Genomic DNA, 15,171 nt, shown 5'->3' on the forward strand with positions numbered 1-15,171 from the left:
TGTCATCATTTGTATCTGCTCCTTCAGGACTTGGGTTTTTTGTTTTAGGATAGGATAATTTTAGATAATTATCTCGAAATCTTTATTGGGTTATAAACTTATGTACGCTGAGTTTTAAGGAATTGCGGAATTTCGGATGATTATCTGGAAATCTTTATTAGGTTGAATACATAGCTACGATTGAGTTTTAAGGAATTCCAAGATTTAATTAAATATTTTCAAGCTCACATCTTATTTACCTTTGAAAGCGAATTTTCCTTCCTTTTTACGAAGTCTCTGAAGATGAGTTTTTTATTGTTGTTTCTAACAAAGTTGTCTCCTTTTTTGCCTTTATTCTAAGCAAGTTTTCACAAGTTTTTCACATGATTAAATCACAAATTAGAATTCCAAACACTGCCCAATTCAAACTTTACATGTTGCTTGGGACTTTTATTCGATTTTATCATACATTTCCTTGTCTTCCATTTACACAATTTTAGAAATTAAATTCAAAGAGCTTTTCAAAATATTGTTTTTGCTCTTAATGCTTGGTTAATTTGGCGTTGCACACTGATTGTAGCGCGAATAGCTATTTACTTATTGCGAATCCACCATGTTGTAAAGATGACCTTCGTTTTCACAATCTTTTAGTGCTTAAAATTATTTTGGATCTCCGATTAGCTCAACGAATTTGGTTCACTTCTATAAATATAACAAATATATTCAATGGAAATAATTTCCAAAATAATTTACAATAGCAAACCGCAAAGCTTATTATTTGAAATGTAAGATTTCGTCTGAAAAAATAGAAAATAAAAATAAAAGCCTACAAAGTTTCAATTCATGTTTTTTGAATATTTAAATAAATTGTTTTAAATGTGAGTAAAACTTTATTTGCAATGCATAAAGCAGTTTATTCCAAAGATTTATGACGATTTGATTTATTAAAAGAAATTTTAAAGATTTTTTCCACAAATCACTTTTGAATGCTATTAGTTTCAAAAATTTCCAAGACTTCATAAAATTTTAACAAGCTTGCAGTCGACTAAATTTGTTGTACAAAAAATCTTTTCTTAAATCAATTCTTAAGTTGGATTATATAAAATGTAGCCTTTCCTTTACGATATATCGAAATTGTTTGTGTTAATTGCACAGGGGTAACATTTTTTTTTTCCAAGCAAATATAATCCAACACAAGGTTTTTCTTTACATTTGAAAAGCATAACATATGTTTTTTAATTTTTTAGCTTCACTTAATGATCGTTTTTTTTCTGCACTACAAGCGTTTTTTATTAAATTTCAACAGTTAAAAAAATCATTTTTTAGCTTCCGAAATATCGATTCAGGGTTCCAGAATTTATGAACTTCCACTGGCAATAATGTAAATATTTCAGAAATTACGTTCCGGTCGATCCGGAGCATTCGGCAGGCGAACTCACACAATCGCGTGCGGATATTCCGATTCTTGAGTACGAAAGCGAATGAAATATTATCCGAAAATCACTCGAAGCAGTGGATCCGAATATCCGTTGGATTCATTTCGCGTCCGATTCGTTTGAGATGCCGCGACATTCTGACGGTTCGGTTCGTTCTTCAGAATCGTATCGTTCGAATTCAAAAAGCGTCGGCAGTTCGCTGTTGTCAGTCGGGGCAGTCAGCTCCTTTTGGCCAAGTTAACAGCCCTGTTAGCAGTCTTTATTGTTGTGGCAGGCTTTCCCACATTTGCGTCACGTGCTGCTGGCTGTTGTTGTTGCATTGAACTTGAACTAGTGGCAAAGTTGTTGTCGCCGCATGTAGTTGCCATTGCAGTTTTTCTGTTGTCTCGACATTGGCGCGCATTTTGCCGGCTGTTTATGGCTGCCTTTCTCTGGGCTTTCTCTCCACGCAGGCGCCCTGAATTGGGAAGACCATATTCCCCAAAAAATATACTTTGATATCAGATTTCACTTAATTCACACTCGCCGCAGTGCTGCAGTTGCGGTGGAGTTGCTGCAATAGAAAGTCAAGGTGATGCTAATTATAAATTCGAATTTCACGGAGCGAATGCTTTTAGTAAGCCAATTTATTCAAGCTTTTTGCACCGCAATTCATATGTGGGTGGCTGAGGATCTTGAATTACAAGCATCCAATGTTCGACACTACATTTTGAATTTGAACCAACAATTGCAAATGGCAAAATCACAAAGGCAAACCAAATAGGATACATTTGCAATTTGAATACTTCTTTCACAATTAAATACCTCTGACTTGGACTTCAAGCATTTGTCACAAAGCGATGGTCAAATTTGATTTTGGTATCATCTTGATCAAAGACCATTTTCCTCATTTTAGATTAATTTTTTTCTCTGTGCAATAATGGGAGATGTGGTGCGCTGGCCCCATGGCTATAATATCAAACTTTATTGAAGCGGAAGTGGCCTGGTCTACAGAGAATGTTCCGGCATCTAAGTGCTCGTGCGGCTTGCATTTTTTAATAATTTTTTGATAAGGGATTTGCAATGTTAACTGCCTTTAAAGAATTCACAGAATAAATGAAAGTAAACTACAGTCCTTTCCACTTTACTGGGTACTTCTAAGAAATATAAGAATTCGGGGAAAGATTTTGCGGAAGGTTTTTGAAACTAAAAGAACATTACGAAGAAAAGTACAGACGAACATTTTAAAATCAACTTGGGTTGTTATGCTGATCAATAACAATTCAATCTTCTAACTGAAGGTATAATACCATATTTATCATAACCTTAAATAATAAAATACAAACACATTTTGTAAATATCATATAATTAGTATTATATAGATACTGATAGATAGTCTCAACAGAGACTTTAAAAGTCAACGAATCTTAGAGCTAATAAAAAGTTTAATTCTATAAAAACAAAACTGTATTTACTGAGTAACAAAACTATTTAACAAAATAAAATGGTACTATCAAAATACGGAAATATTAAGTTTTGCTGATATTGATATGCCAGTTTTTTCGATTTGTAAAGTTCCACTTGGAAGTTTTTTGGCCTGGCTGGCCTTTTTGGCGGATACGCCGGAAGAGCAGATTGTACGTGCTACCTGTTCAATACACGAATGGTATTAAAATTTTACAATGCGGGAAAACTTGCAACATGTGTGCGGATACAAAGTGTGAGAGTGAATGCTGTCTGTTTCCCGAGCTTTGCGTGTATTAAAGTTTTCAAACAAAAATCAATCGACGGAGGCATTTCTTATTGCAAATTCCCTGCGATGTCACTCGCCTTTTTATGGCAAGTTCAAATGTTTAAAGTTAGGATTCCCAGGAATATGTCAGCATTTGCAAGGGTTTAAGCCGCAAAACTAACCAAAGGATAAGGAAGGATTTGCACACTCACCGAAAGACAGGAAAATTCCAATGCAATTCGATTATTAGCATGTCGTCTGTGACTCGTGAAATCTCCCTTTCAACCTTCTATTTGCATTTCCGTCATCGGCAAACCGAAACCATCGCCAAGTTCAAGTGGAAAAGTAGTCATAAGTCGGAAGACATGAGCTTGGGTACTTGGGAATTCAAGGCATTGAATTGTGGCCGGCAAGCTGTTCGCAAATAAATTAAGTATGTGTACATTGGGCTTACAGCTTGCTGGAGAATCCCTCAAAATGGAGTGGCCAAGAAGGAGATTAAAAGTTACCAACGACTTTGAATGCAAGATTTAATTTGAGTCACAGCATGACGTATGGAATAGCAATTTTAATCAATTGTCTCCAGCTCAGTGAAGAGTCCCGCAAATACTTCCCCCATATCCACTCACAATTCCATGGAAATTAATTGATTTTCCCTCAGCAGTCCGCAAACATAAATTGCCAATGCGGTTGGCAAAGTCCGCTGGAGAGGGCAAACAGATTGAACAGTAGCTCATCAAAGGCAATTAATTTCCCAATTTAACTACATCCGGGAAGAGACTTTGTGTAAGGACTGGTCAAAAAACATCACCTATTTGCATTTGTGCTGAGGCGTTCTAAAATAATTTAAGGCTATGAGTATACTCAACAATAAGTAGCTGAGATACTTTCACGGTAAGAAGATTAAATAAATGTGGAAATAAATTGAATTAAAATAGGAAGTATGGAAATTAATATTTATTTTTGGATTAAAATGCCACTGTAAAAAAATTAATTTAGTTTTTTAAATTTAAGACTCATCCTTTTGGTAATATTATTGAATACCTTTTAAATTGTTGTAACTTTGTTGGCCAGTTTAACATAGCCGTTATTAATATAGTCTTACTTAACATATCTAGAAGATATTATGCAAAACAATCAAACTCTTTAAGTATTTTTGAGGTACATCACATTGGTCTTGACTAATTTATAGGTACTACTTTCCCAGTCTGAAATACAACTTGCGGTTTAGTTTTCAGTTTCCCCCTGTGTGGTTATCACTTTAAAACTATCATACTAATTATATAAACCATTTTATATAATTAAGTAATAGTTAATTGCTAGACTGATAGCGAAGTGAACAAGTTTTTAACAGGAAACGGGCGGTTACTGATCATCTACCCACTAATTAAAACTAGACTGTGGTAAAAAGCAAGTGTTTGCCCGAAAGCGATGCTAAACTTTGGAAAGTTAACAAATGTTTTGCCACACTCTCTCTCTGGCGAGCCCTCTAATGAATAATGACAGCCCAGGGCGACATGAAAATAAAAAGGACTCGAGAAAGTCGGACAGCACTTTGCGCTCGGCGTGCGTGAGCAAATCAAACATGTCCTTGAAGGACGATGAAAAAGTGGGAGGTATGGTATCGGGGGGGAAACTCAAATATCCACAGGCGTCGACAATTATACAATCGATTTGATGCCAGTTCTTCCCCCCCTAGTCTGATGAAACTTTTCCCAGGTCTAGTCGGCAAAGTTTCCTCGACTGGGTGGTGTATTGACCCATCCAAAAGCCTGTGTGTTTTGGACCCATGCCTTCGCTTTTTGCATACTTTGCGCCACATTGCCCACGCAATTTGTTCCAATGTCGTGTGTCACGTTTGCTTTCATGTCGCCTCCTTGGCTTTTGTTTGGAATTTTGCTGTTTGCGCTTGTGCCATTTTTGCCCCAACTGCAGTTGCCCAGCTATAGCTCTCATTCCAGCTGTAGCTTCTAGTTTCCACCTTCCCTGCATTTTATACGTTCATTGGCTTTGATGTTGTGTATGGAAAGACTAATGAACCCTTTGGCGGACGGCGATGCCGGGCCAGGACCCATAAAGCATGGACGAGACCTCAGCCCCCATCGAGATAGATAACACGAACTGTATGGTGCGGGTGTGCAATCTACGGCCTTAAATAGTTTCTTTGTTCGCATTTCGTTTTGCTTCACATAAGATATTTTCGGGTCATAATATCAGGCCAACTTGGGGCACCCTTGAACGTAATTAAAGGTAGAATTAGCTGGTCTAGCGATGCCTTAATTTAATTCTCACTACACTTTTTTGTAAGTTGGTATAGTAAAAGGGTAGAACCATATAAGGATTGCTAGCGAAGTCGATAAAGACATATCTTTTGATGGGAATGTTGTGATCCTGGAAACTATAAGAGCTAGACATCCCCGATTTTATATGCAAATTCCTAAGCTGCCAAAGAACTCTAACCTAAATAAAGTCTTTAAAAAAGACTCTTTATCACGCCCACATGTTTAAAGATTTTGTAAAAGGTTAAAAGGGATTTTGTTTTGTTTATCAACAACTTTGAAAATCACGAGTTCCGTTTCCAGACCATTAAGTGAAATCCATCCTAGTTTTGCACACCTGTCAAAGGAAGGTAATATGTTTACCAATCCAGAAAAGCATAAATACATTTCATAGAAATGGTAATCCAATATTTACCATCAGCACTTCGTTTATAATTCAATTAGTATACTTTTTTACAAACAGTATTCAAGAGACGCACTCAGTCCCAATAGCCGGAGGAAATTATAATTACCGTTCTCGGTCACAGGTGGGCGTTCATAGAACCCCTTTCGTCATCGTTATTGGCATTGCCCCATGGCACGTTTCGTGTCAATAACTTACAACTAGCAAGGAAAGGCAGGGAAACCGCCGGTTGCCAAGTTGAGGAGAGGGGCGTGGCCCTCCATTCACTTGGGCCATAACTAATAGATAATAATGACATGACCACGTCAAAAGTTGATGGAACTGAGGTTCGTTGGCCTTTCTATCCTGAGTGTCGGGATGGATTACAAAGTTCACTGAGCTATAGGTTGTCCCGAGCATGCAATTCTCGTATATTTATTAATCAAGAAGTCCTAAGAATGCGGTTGGAAAAACTACATTAATTAAAGGCGAAATATACTTCTTTTGCACGCCAAGTCGTATGGAAATGTTTATTTTTGGGCGAGGCGCATTCTACAATAACAGGTTAGAAATGTGCACAGGTCCTCTTTAGATTAATCCTTTTCTCTAGAATAAAATTCTAAAGATTGCTAATATTTTTCACTAGTTAAAAGAGAACAAGAACAGCAAACAAATCCTAAAGAATGCTTATATATTTATAACGAGATAAAAAGCGGTTGGAGAATTTTAACTGCTAGTTATAATTTAAATAATAGATAAGTTGGCATGGGTGTAGTAATGGGTGTAGTAATAATTAAAAAAATTAAATAAAATTTTATATTAATGGCGGCAATTTTAAAAATCTTATTTGGGCTTGGCTGGATGGTGTTCAAAATAAATTCTAGTAAAGCAAAAACTTTTTAAGGCGCGAATTGGGTGGACAGCTAATGGCGCTAAGTCGACTGGATAAGAGGCATTATAAGTTCAAAATGGTACTCAAATTTCATTATACCTACTTAGCCCAAAGCACACTTTAAAGTTTTCCGACATGAGTTTGCGAACTCAGCATTGCCAAAGATATATGGACACTCGACAGATCGAAGACGCCCCCCATAATGTCTTTTGTCAACACATCGGAATTGCTATGGCGGCGGAATGCTGCAGAAGGATTGGAGGCCCGGTCTTATATTTATAATCGTCGGCAACGCCTTCAGGCACCCAACATATTGAAATTATTTCTTTGTGAGGCGGTTCAATGCACCGCGTTGTCTATGCAAAGGGATTTTAGAATCTTTCCGTCTGGTCAAAAGTTGAATGGTCCACTGACCAGAAAGAAGTGAACTCGAAGGGTGTTTTTCCAAGCGGTTAGCTAGTAATTTAATTGCCAAAAGCAAATTTCAAGTACCCTGTGCAGGTTTTCACCAACATTAAGTTCAAAAGAAAGCATTCCTAGTATCCAATTAAACGGCAGATTGGCGATGTTTTTGTCGAGCAAATTAAAAGAGGGGAGCGATTTCTTAATCATAGATTTTGCGAAGGGAAATATCAACAAGCAGTTAAGGGGAATCAAAATTTTTCATCTAAAATTAAATAATTAATAATTATTCTTAGCTCTTAACTCCATATTACTTTTTCGACCAATGTGTTACCTTGATTGTAAATATCCGTAAAGGATTTTGCCTCCCTGAACATTTATTTTGTAAAAGTCCTGTTGTTCCTGAACGGTTGCAGTCTTTACTAATCTCTCATTATTAGGCGCATAATGCCATCTCTATCCTATGTACTATAATATCGATATACATATATATATACCATTTTTCGATTCTGGCAACGCTGCTACGACAGCGTCTTTTTGTGAAATTCATATCAGTATCAAATAGGCTTCGAAACCGTCAAGAATAAAAATCACATACAGTCCACACACAAATCGTTTATATTTCTAACCATATTGCTGGTCCATCGTTCCGGATTCTTGGACAGTTTTGAAGTGCTTTGATTCTCAGGGTAATTGTTTGCAATGGAACAATTAAAATCATTAGTGAAAAGCCGTGCCAGACTCAAGGCCAACATCACACGTGTCTTGGCATGGGCTGAACAAACGGAGATTGCTACACACACAGAGATCGTCACACGGATAGATCTTCTCAACGAAGTTTGGAAGGAGTTCAACCAGTTTAGCGATTGCATTGCGCTTCATGAGGAAGTGGAAGGCTATGTCGATCCGGAGATTGACAATGCGGTCTATGAAGCAAAATACCTAAGGGCAAGCGCTATTCTCAAGGAAAGGAGTAATGATCTACAACCGGGGACATCTACAAGCGGTGCGAGTGGCAGCAACGGGCTACACTCAAACAACGATGCAATCTTGAACTTGCTACAACAAAACCAACAACTATTTGAGCGGCTTGCTGTAAGTCAGAACACACCGAACACGCCTGATCATGTTGGTGATGACGTCACATTAGCGAATTCTCGGAACTCAGTACTCACGGCGAATTCAAATCTGAGCGAATTGCCTAAAATTCAAATCAAACGGTTCTCGGGCAACTACACAGAGTGGCCATCCTTTCAAGACATATATGAAAGCACAATTCATAACAAACAGCATTTGTCCAACACCCAGAAGTTCCATTACTTAAAAACACTACTCGTTGATGAGGCTGCCAACTTGGTTCGACACTTGGCAATTACGGACACGGCTTACAACACTGCATGGGAACGTCTTAACGAAAGATACAATCGTCCACGGCACATTGTAAACTCGTTTTTGGAACAGTTTATGAGCCTGCCAACAACTACAAAGATTGATGCAACAGTTCTACGGAAGGTTTCGGACGGAGCAAACGAAATTGTTCGTGGATTGGATGCGGTGAATCAGACGGGACGCGACTGTTGGATCATCTATCTAGCCCTAGAGAAACTTGACGCTGACACACGGCGCAGGTGGATTGAGCGCAGCATGGAGACCGATTCGCCCACTCTAGAGGAATTCTTCAAGTTTCTGGATTCTCGCTGCGAGGAACTGGAGCTGAGCAAAAGGGAGCTTGCGACTGGAAGCAAGACAACAACACATCCTGAAAAACCAAAAAGGATCACACAATCGATGGTTGCGGTTGAAAGTAGGGGCTGCACCAAATGCAGTTCTACGGAACACACTCTTTATGGGTGTCAGCAGTTTCTGGATATGTCTGGACTGCAGAGGCGATCATTTGTGAAGGAGAAATCACTATGCTACAACTGCTTGCGACCTGGTCATGGGGTCAACAGGTGCAGGTCAACATACAAGTGCAGGCAATGCAAAGGAAATCATCACTCCCTTCTTCACGTCCAACCGAATCCACAGGCTAGTGGGAATCTTGCCCAGATAGCGGAGGGAGACGAGCAAAACTTAAGCGCGTCTAACACAAACTCAGTGACACTAAGTCATGTGGCCCAAGGAGCGGGCACCCAAAAGGTTGTATGTGCACAAGGCACTGCAAAATCTACTCATCAAACGGAATTCAAACGAAGCATATTACCAACTGCTATGGTGTATGTTAAAAACGCAAAAGGTGACCACGTAACATGCCGTCTTCTATTGGACACAGGATCAGAGCTATCTTATGTGTCTGAGCGTTGCATTCAAGCTCTCGGATTGACACGGTCGGCATCACGCATTTTGGTTACGGGAATCTCTTCCGTAAAAGCAGACACGACAAGGGGATGCAGCACGCTGCAAATCAAGTCTCGCATAACCGATGATCGTTTGGTTGTCTATGCCCACGTGCTAGGCAGAATCACCTCATCTCTGGAACGCAAAAATATCGACGCATCGACACTCGAGGTATTTAAGGATCTGCAGCTGGCGGATACACATTTCAACGCAAACACACCAGTAGATATACTATTGGGAAGCGAACACGTATGGTCAGTGTTCACAGGACGAAAGATGTACGACAACAAGGGTAATCTTATCGCTATTTCCTCGGTATTCGGATGGGTAATCACTTCACTCATCACATCGAACGCAAGCAACGCTATTGCACTAACCACAACAATGGATATCGACAACACGCTTCAGAGGTTTTGGGAACTGGAGAACGTTCAAAGCAACACAAAATTGGAACCAGAAGACGACCAGGTCGAGAAGCACTTTCTCGCCACCCACAGTCGCGATCAAAACGGGAAGTATATCGTTGAACTTCCATTCAACACTGAAACTCCTGAATTCGGAGAAACTCTACATGGAGCTCTTAAACGATTCAAATCGGTGGAGCGACGACTACAACAAAACGAGCAACTGCGGACACAGTACGTATACTTTATGCGGGAGTATATCAATCTGGGACACATGCGTGAGGTGCCGCCAGAGGAAATCCCTACTGGGAATCACTTCTTTCTTCCCCATCACCCAGTGCTAGGCCGAAAACTGCGAGTGGTCTTTGATGGATCCTTTCGCGACGCCAATGGTAAGGCCTTAAATGACACTCTTTTCACAGGGCCCAGTATCCAGCGCGATCTATTTGCTGTGTGCCTACGCTTTCGAATGTACAAGTTCGCATTCTCAGCGGACATCGTTAAAATGTTCCGCCAAATATGGGTAAACGAAAAGCACAGAAACTACCAGAAGATCGTTTGGAGAGAAGATCCATCCGATCCGATCAAGCATTTCCAATTGTGCACTGTAACCTACGGAACGTCATGTGCCCCATTCCTGGCGGTACGAGTCCTGGAACAACTCGCCGTGGATCATCAAGACGAATACCCGAATGCTTCAAAAATCCTACTGGAGGATTTTTATGTCGATGATGTTCTTACTGGATCAAACAATGAGGATGAACTACGTCGAAATCGAGACGAGTTGATTCAGCTGATGTCGTGCGCAAATCTGGAACTCGGGAAATGGGTATCAAATACCTCATTCATACAAAAGGGTGATACCAACGCACAACCTTCGCCAGTTAAGGTTCTCGGACTATACTGGGATCCTGGAAAAGACATTCTAACGTACAACATTGGTCTAGCGGCAAATCCTGACTGCACAAAGAGACAAGTCTTGTCCGACGTTTCCAGGATATTTGATCCTCTCGGACTTTTGGCACCCATTGTAATACAGTTTAAGATTATCTTCCAAAAACTCTGGCTCTTAAACTTGGATTGGGATGACCCACTCCCAACTAAACTAGCGGACAACTGGCTGAAGTGTAGAGCAGATCTAGACACTCTACAAAAATTCCAATTACCACGCTTCGTTGCCAACGACGCAGACAATATCGAACTTCACGGATTTTCGGATGCCTCAACCAAGGCGTATGCTGCTGTGGTGTACAGCAGAGTTACAAATGACGACGGATCCATCTCGGTGTCCCTTGTGGCTGCGAAGACAAGGGTGGCGCCACTGAAACAACAATCTTTGCCACGCCTGGAGCTTTGCGCAGAACTTCTTCTAAGCCAACTCATTCGGTCGATCTCTTCTGGATTGCGCCACAAGAACATAACTGTTTTTGCCTGGTCTGACTCATCAATAGTGCTGTCCTGGTTATCTTATGCACCAGCCCAACTAAAGACTTTTGTTGGAAACAGAACCTCGGAAATCCTTGACACTATTCCTCGGAAGGCCTGGCGGCACGTAGACTCCAAATCAAACCCAGCTGACTGCGCTTCCAGAGGTCTGATGGCTGCTGACCTCATCGACTTCCATTTGTGGTGGAATGGACCTTTGTGGCTACGGGACCAGGATCAATACCTGGTAAAGTTGAACGATTCACGTTTTGGTTTATCTCTTTCAGACAAACGCATTCAAGGAGAAGTCAAGTCCAACTGTTTGGCTACAGTGGCTGTTGCAACTCAGGTTCATCCACTCGATAAGCTGATCGCACGAGTTTCTTCTTGGCTTAAGCTCGTTCACATTGTCGCCTATGTGAAGCGATTCATTCAACGCACACAAAACCCGTCCAGCGATAGGGCCTCAAGAGCTCTTACATTTGAAGAGATTAAAGCAGCAAGGATCATTTGTATAAAACACGCGCAACGCTGTTTTCACGAGGACTACCAATTGCTCCTTGCCCAGAAACCCCTAAGGAACCGATCGCAACTGGTCAAACTTGCACCAATGATAGACGAAAACGATTTGCTGAGGGTAGGCGGAAGACTGCACCAATCGCAGTTGTCACGAGAGGCAAAACACCCAGTTTTGCTACCAAAAACGCACCGAATCTCGAAGCTGATCCTGGAACACGAGCACCGAGTAAATCTTCACCCTGGCGTTTCTTCCCTGTTCGTAATCGTTCGGCAGAGATTCTGGATACTTGGAGCACGTAATCTCATTCGCAGAATAACACACGACTGCTTATGCTGCTTTCGTCAACGCCACCACACCGCCCAACAACAAATGGCTGATTTACCCAGCGTGCGTGTCACTCAAGCCCTTCCATTTGTCAATACTGGTTGCGACTATGCAGGTCCAATCTTTCTGAAGGATGCCAAAGTTCGGAAGCCACGTATCAGCAAGGGCTACATTTGCCTGTTCGTCTGCATGGTCACCTCGGCCATACACCTGGAACTTGTCACAGACCTGACAACGGAAACCTTCTTGGCTGCCTTGCGCCGCTTCATATCCCTACGTGGCAAGTGTAGCAAGATCTACAGCGATAACGGAACCAACTTTATTGGAGCTAAGCGATCCCTCAACGAAATGCAAGAATTGCTTGCATCACAGCGACATAAGGACATCGTCACATCCACTCTGGCAGATGACGGAATTCAGTGGGTACTCATTCCCCCTAGAGCTCCTCATTGGGGAGGGAAATGGGAGTCGGCAGTTCGCTGCGTCAAACTGCATCTGCGCCGAGTCACCGGCAACTCAACGCTCACCTTCGAACAAATGCGCACCTTGCTTGCTCAAATCAGCGCAGTGATAAATTCACGCCCCTTATGCTACACATCTGATACCGAAGACAACTACTTATCACCCGCCCACTTCTTAATTGGGCGACCGTTAACAACAGTGCCAGATCCTGACTTAAGCCACATCCCTGTGGGTCGATTAGGATATTGGCAAAGCATCCAGGCTATGCTTCAAGGATTCTGGAAACAATGGCATCAGGAGTATCTGACTACTCTGCAACAACGTCCGAAATGGACCACTTCAACACCCAACCTCTCGATCGGTGATGTAGTTCTCGTTAAGGAGTCCAATACGCCACCAGCATCTTGGCACATCGCACGGGTTATGGAAACCTATCCAGGGAAGGACAACCTCGTTCGAGCAGTCAAGCTGAAGACATCAACAGGAGAGATGAGCAGGCCAATCACGAAGATTGCCGTTTTGCCCAGTTCAGAAACTGTGTTTCAGGGCGGGCCGGGATGTTCCTGAACGGTTGCAGTCTTTACTAATCTCTCATTATTAGGCGCATAATGCCATCTCTATCCTATGTACTATAATATCGATATACATATATATATACCATTTTTCGATTCTGGCAACGCTGCTACGACAGCGTCTTTTTGTGAAATTCATATCAGTATCAAATTGGCTTCGAAACCGTCAAGAATAAAAATTACATACAGTCCACACGTCGTCGTTTATATTTCTAACCACCTGTATCTTTTGTGACGTACCTAGTACATGTCTGCCCCAATTGATTTGATGGTCACCACGAGCTTGAATATATATAATATCCACCTCAGAATGAGCGGTTCGTCCTTAAACCACTCAAAAGGAAATAAACAACCACAATCGCAAACTCTGTGTGGCCAGAACCCAACTCTGATTGGCATTAGCAGGAACTTTGGGGTTTTTAGTTTTTGCACTTGGCTGCACGTCAAGCAAAAACAAGGAAATAAAACAAAAATGTCTTTAAAGAAACTTGGCACATAAATGGAACTCAACATAATGGACCACACTAGACACTGCCAACTACCAAAAAGTCATATGTTCAACTAAAGTTTTGCAAAACAAATTTTCTTTTAAACTTATTTCTTGAATTAAATTTATTTTACTAATAAAAATATTTTTCATTGTGCTTGAAATGACTACAACTACAAAAGATTTTTAAAACCAATTAAATGTTTCAATTTTCCTGCTCTAATGAAATGGTTTGGAATTGATATGGAATACAATTTTAAATAATCTTGAATTATTTTAGATTTAAAGCTTATCGAGAGCTGTTACACATTTCTAAAACGAGTAGGCTAATATTTTGTAGTCAAGAACGAATTGTATTCTCCCACGTTTCATTGACATTTCTCGTCAAGCACAGAGCAGAAAATAGCAAAAATGCCGGCACAAAAGGTAAGAAAAATATCGAAAAATATGACAATATAGAATATATATAGATTTTCCTTTTATAAATACAGCCCCCCGAGTTCAAGTTTCCCATGCATGATTTGCACTTGAAGCAATCGATTGGCAACTTGAAAATGGCTTGCACTCTGGCCCTGATAGCCCCATTGCTACTTTACACTCTTCACAACAATCCACGCAAGAGGAAGTATAGGACCTTCTACTCCAAGTACGATCCTTTGGATGCATTCGACCGCATGATGAGTGGAGGATATCTCTCCTCGTGTCCCCCGGGAAGTGGTCCCAAAAAGGATGACAAAAAGGACAAAAAGAAGAAATAGATCACAAAGATGGAGAATTCAACCAATACTCTACATAAACTACCACACACTTGAATCAAAATCGGACACATATCTGCATTCTAAGAAATTACGCATTGACTATACAATTTTAACTAAATGACATGGAACAGGGAGCCCCCTAACAACACTTACCAGAACCTGTGACCTAATATTCAAAATCAACAAGTTTGTTTCCTGACGAGACGCCGCTTCTTGGACATCCTTAATTCAAAATTCGGCCCTTAAATGGAAATCGAAGTTGGAAAGAAATTACGCCTCTTTCAATTATGTATATCAGCTAACACGTATATCTAAAATAAAATGGAGCATTGCAAACTATTCGTGTGTATAGATGTTATAGCAGAGATTTCTACAAATTCTTTACTATGCTTTAGCAAGCTTTTAAAGGCCGGAAGTCTGGGCTGTCTTTCCGAGCTTTGTTCAAGTAATATTAAAATATTGACTTCCTGGACTTTATTTCAGAGTTTCAGCTTTGTATTGGACTTCAAGATTTTCTTTAGGACTTCAGGGCTTTTTTTCTACTTCGCACTTCCGTAAATTCTTTAGAAGTTTCAGACTTGCTTTGGGATTTTCGGAACTTCAGCTATGATAATAAGTTTTGGAGTCCTTTTATTTTTTTTGTATTTAAAAAAAGAGGTAGGTAGTGTAATTGGTTAGTACTCGTGCTCTAGAGCGATTAAACCCCAGTTCAGTTAAGCCACCGAAAAGCCTTTGAAATGTTGTCTAACATGCTATATAAAAGATGTGAAATCATGCGAGATGAAGGGCAAAGCCAAGGCA

General features: G+C 40.5%; 3 protein-coding genes across 5 annotated transcripts in view; 2 read left to right on the forward strand and 1 right to left on the reverse strand.

The window, feature by feature from the left end:
- Positions 1 to 1,602, reverse strand: part of TrissinR (Trissin receptor) — a 32,114-nt gene extending 30,512 nt beyond the window's left edge. Inside the window, exons 1-2 of one of the 3 annotated variants that reach the window (XM_036819123.3) lie at positions 1,381 to 1,602; positions 240 to 681 (exon numbers count right to left, since the gene is read on the reverse strand). The gene's annotated coding sequence lies outside the window, so the exon portion shown is untranslated. The remainder of the gene's footprint in view (positions 1 to 239; positions 682 to 1,380) is intronic. The other 2 variants (XM_036819116.3, XM_070996614.1) reach the window with 2 other exon arrangements.
- A 6,181-nt stretch (positions 1,603 to 7,783) lies between these two features.
- LOC136117014 (uncharacterized) lies at positions 7,784 to 13,120 on the forward strand. Its single transcript, XM_065865400.2, has one exon. It carries the CDS (start codon positions 7,784 to 7,786, stop codon positions 13,118 to 13,120), a length of 5,337 nt encoding a protein of 1,778 aa, XP_065721472.2.
- Positions 13,121 to 13,898: 778 nt separating this feature from the next.
- On the forward strand, positions 13,899 to 14,709 carry COX6CL (Cytochrome c oxidase subunit 6C-like). Its single transcript, XM_017090269.4, has 2 exons — positions 13,899 to 14,038; positions 14,104 to 14,709. Exons 1-2 carry the CDS (start codon positions 14,024 to 14,026, stop codon positions 14,368 to 14,370), a joined length of 282 nt encoding a protein of 93 aa, XP_016945758.1. The 5' UTR covers positions 13,899 to 14,023; the 3' UTR covers positions 14,371 to 14,709.
- The last annotated feature ends 462 nt before the right edge of the window (positions 14,710 to 15,171 follow it).

This window comes from Drosophila suzukii, chromosome 2L, assembly GCF_043229965.1.
Source record: "Drosophila suzukii chromosome 2L, CBGP_Dsuzu_IsoJpt1.0, whole genome shotgun sequence".
NCBI lineage: Eukaryota > Metazoa > Arthropoda > Insecta > Diptera > Drosophilidae > Drosophila > Drosophila suzukii.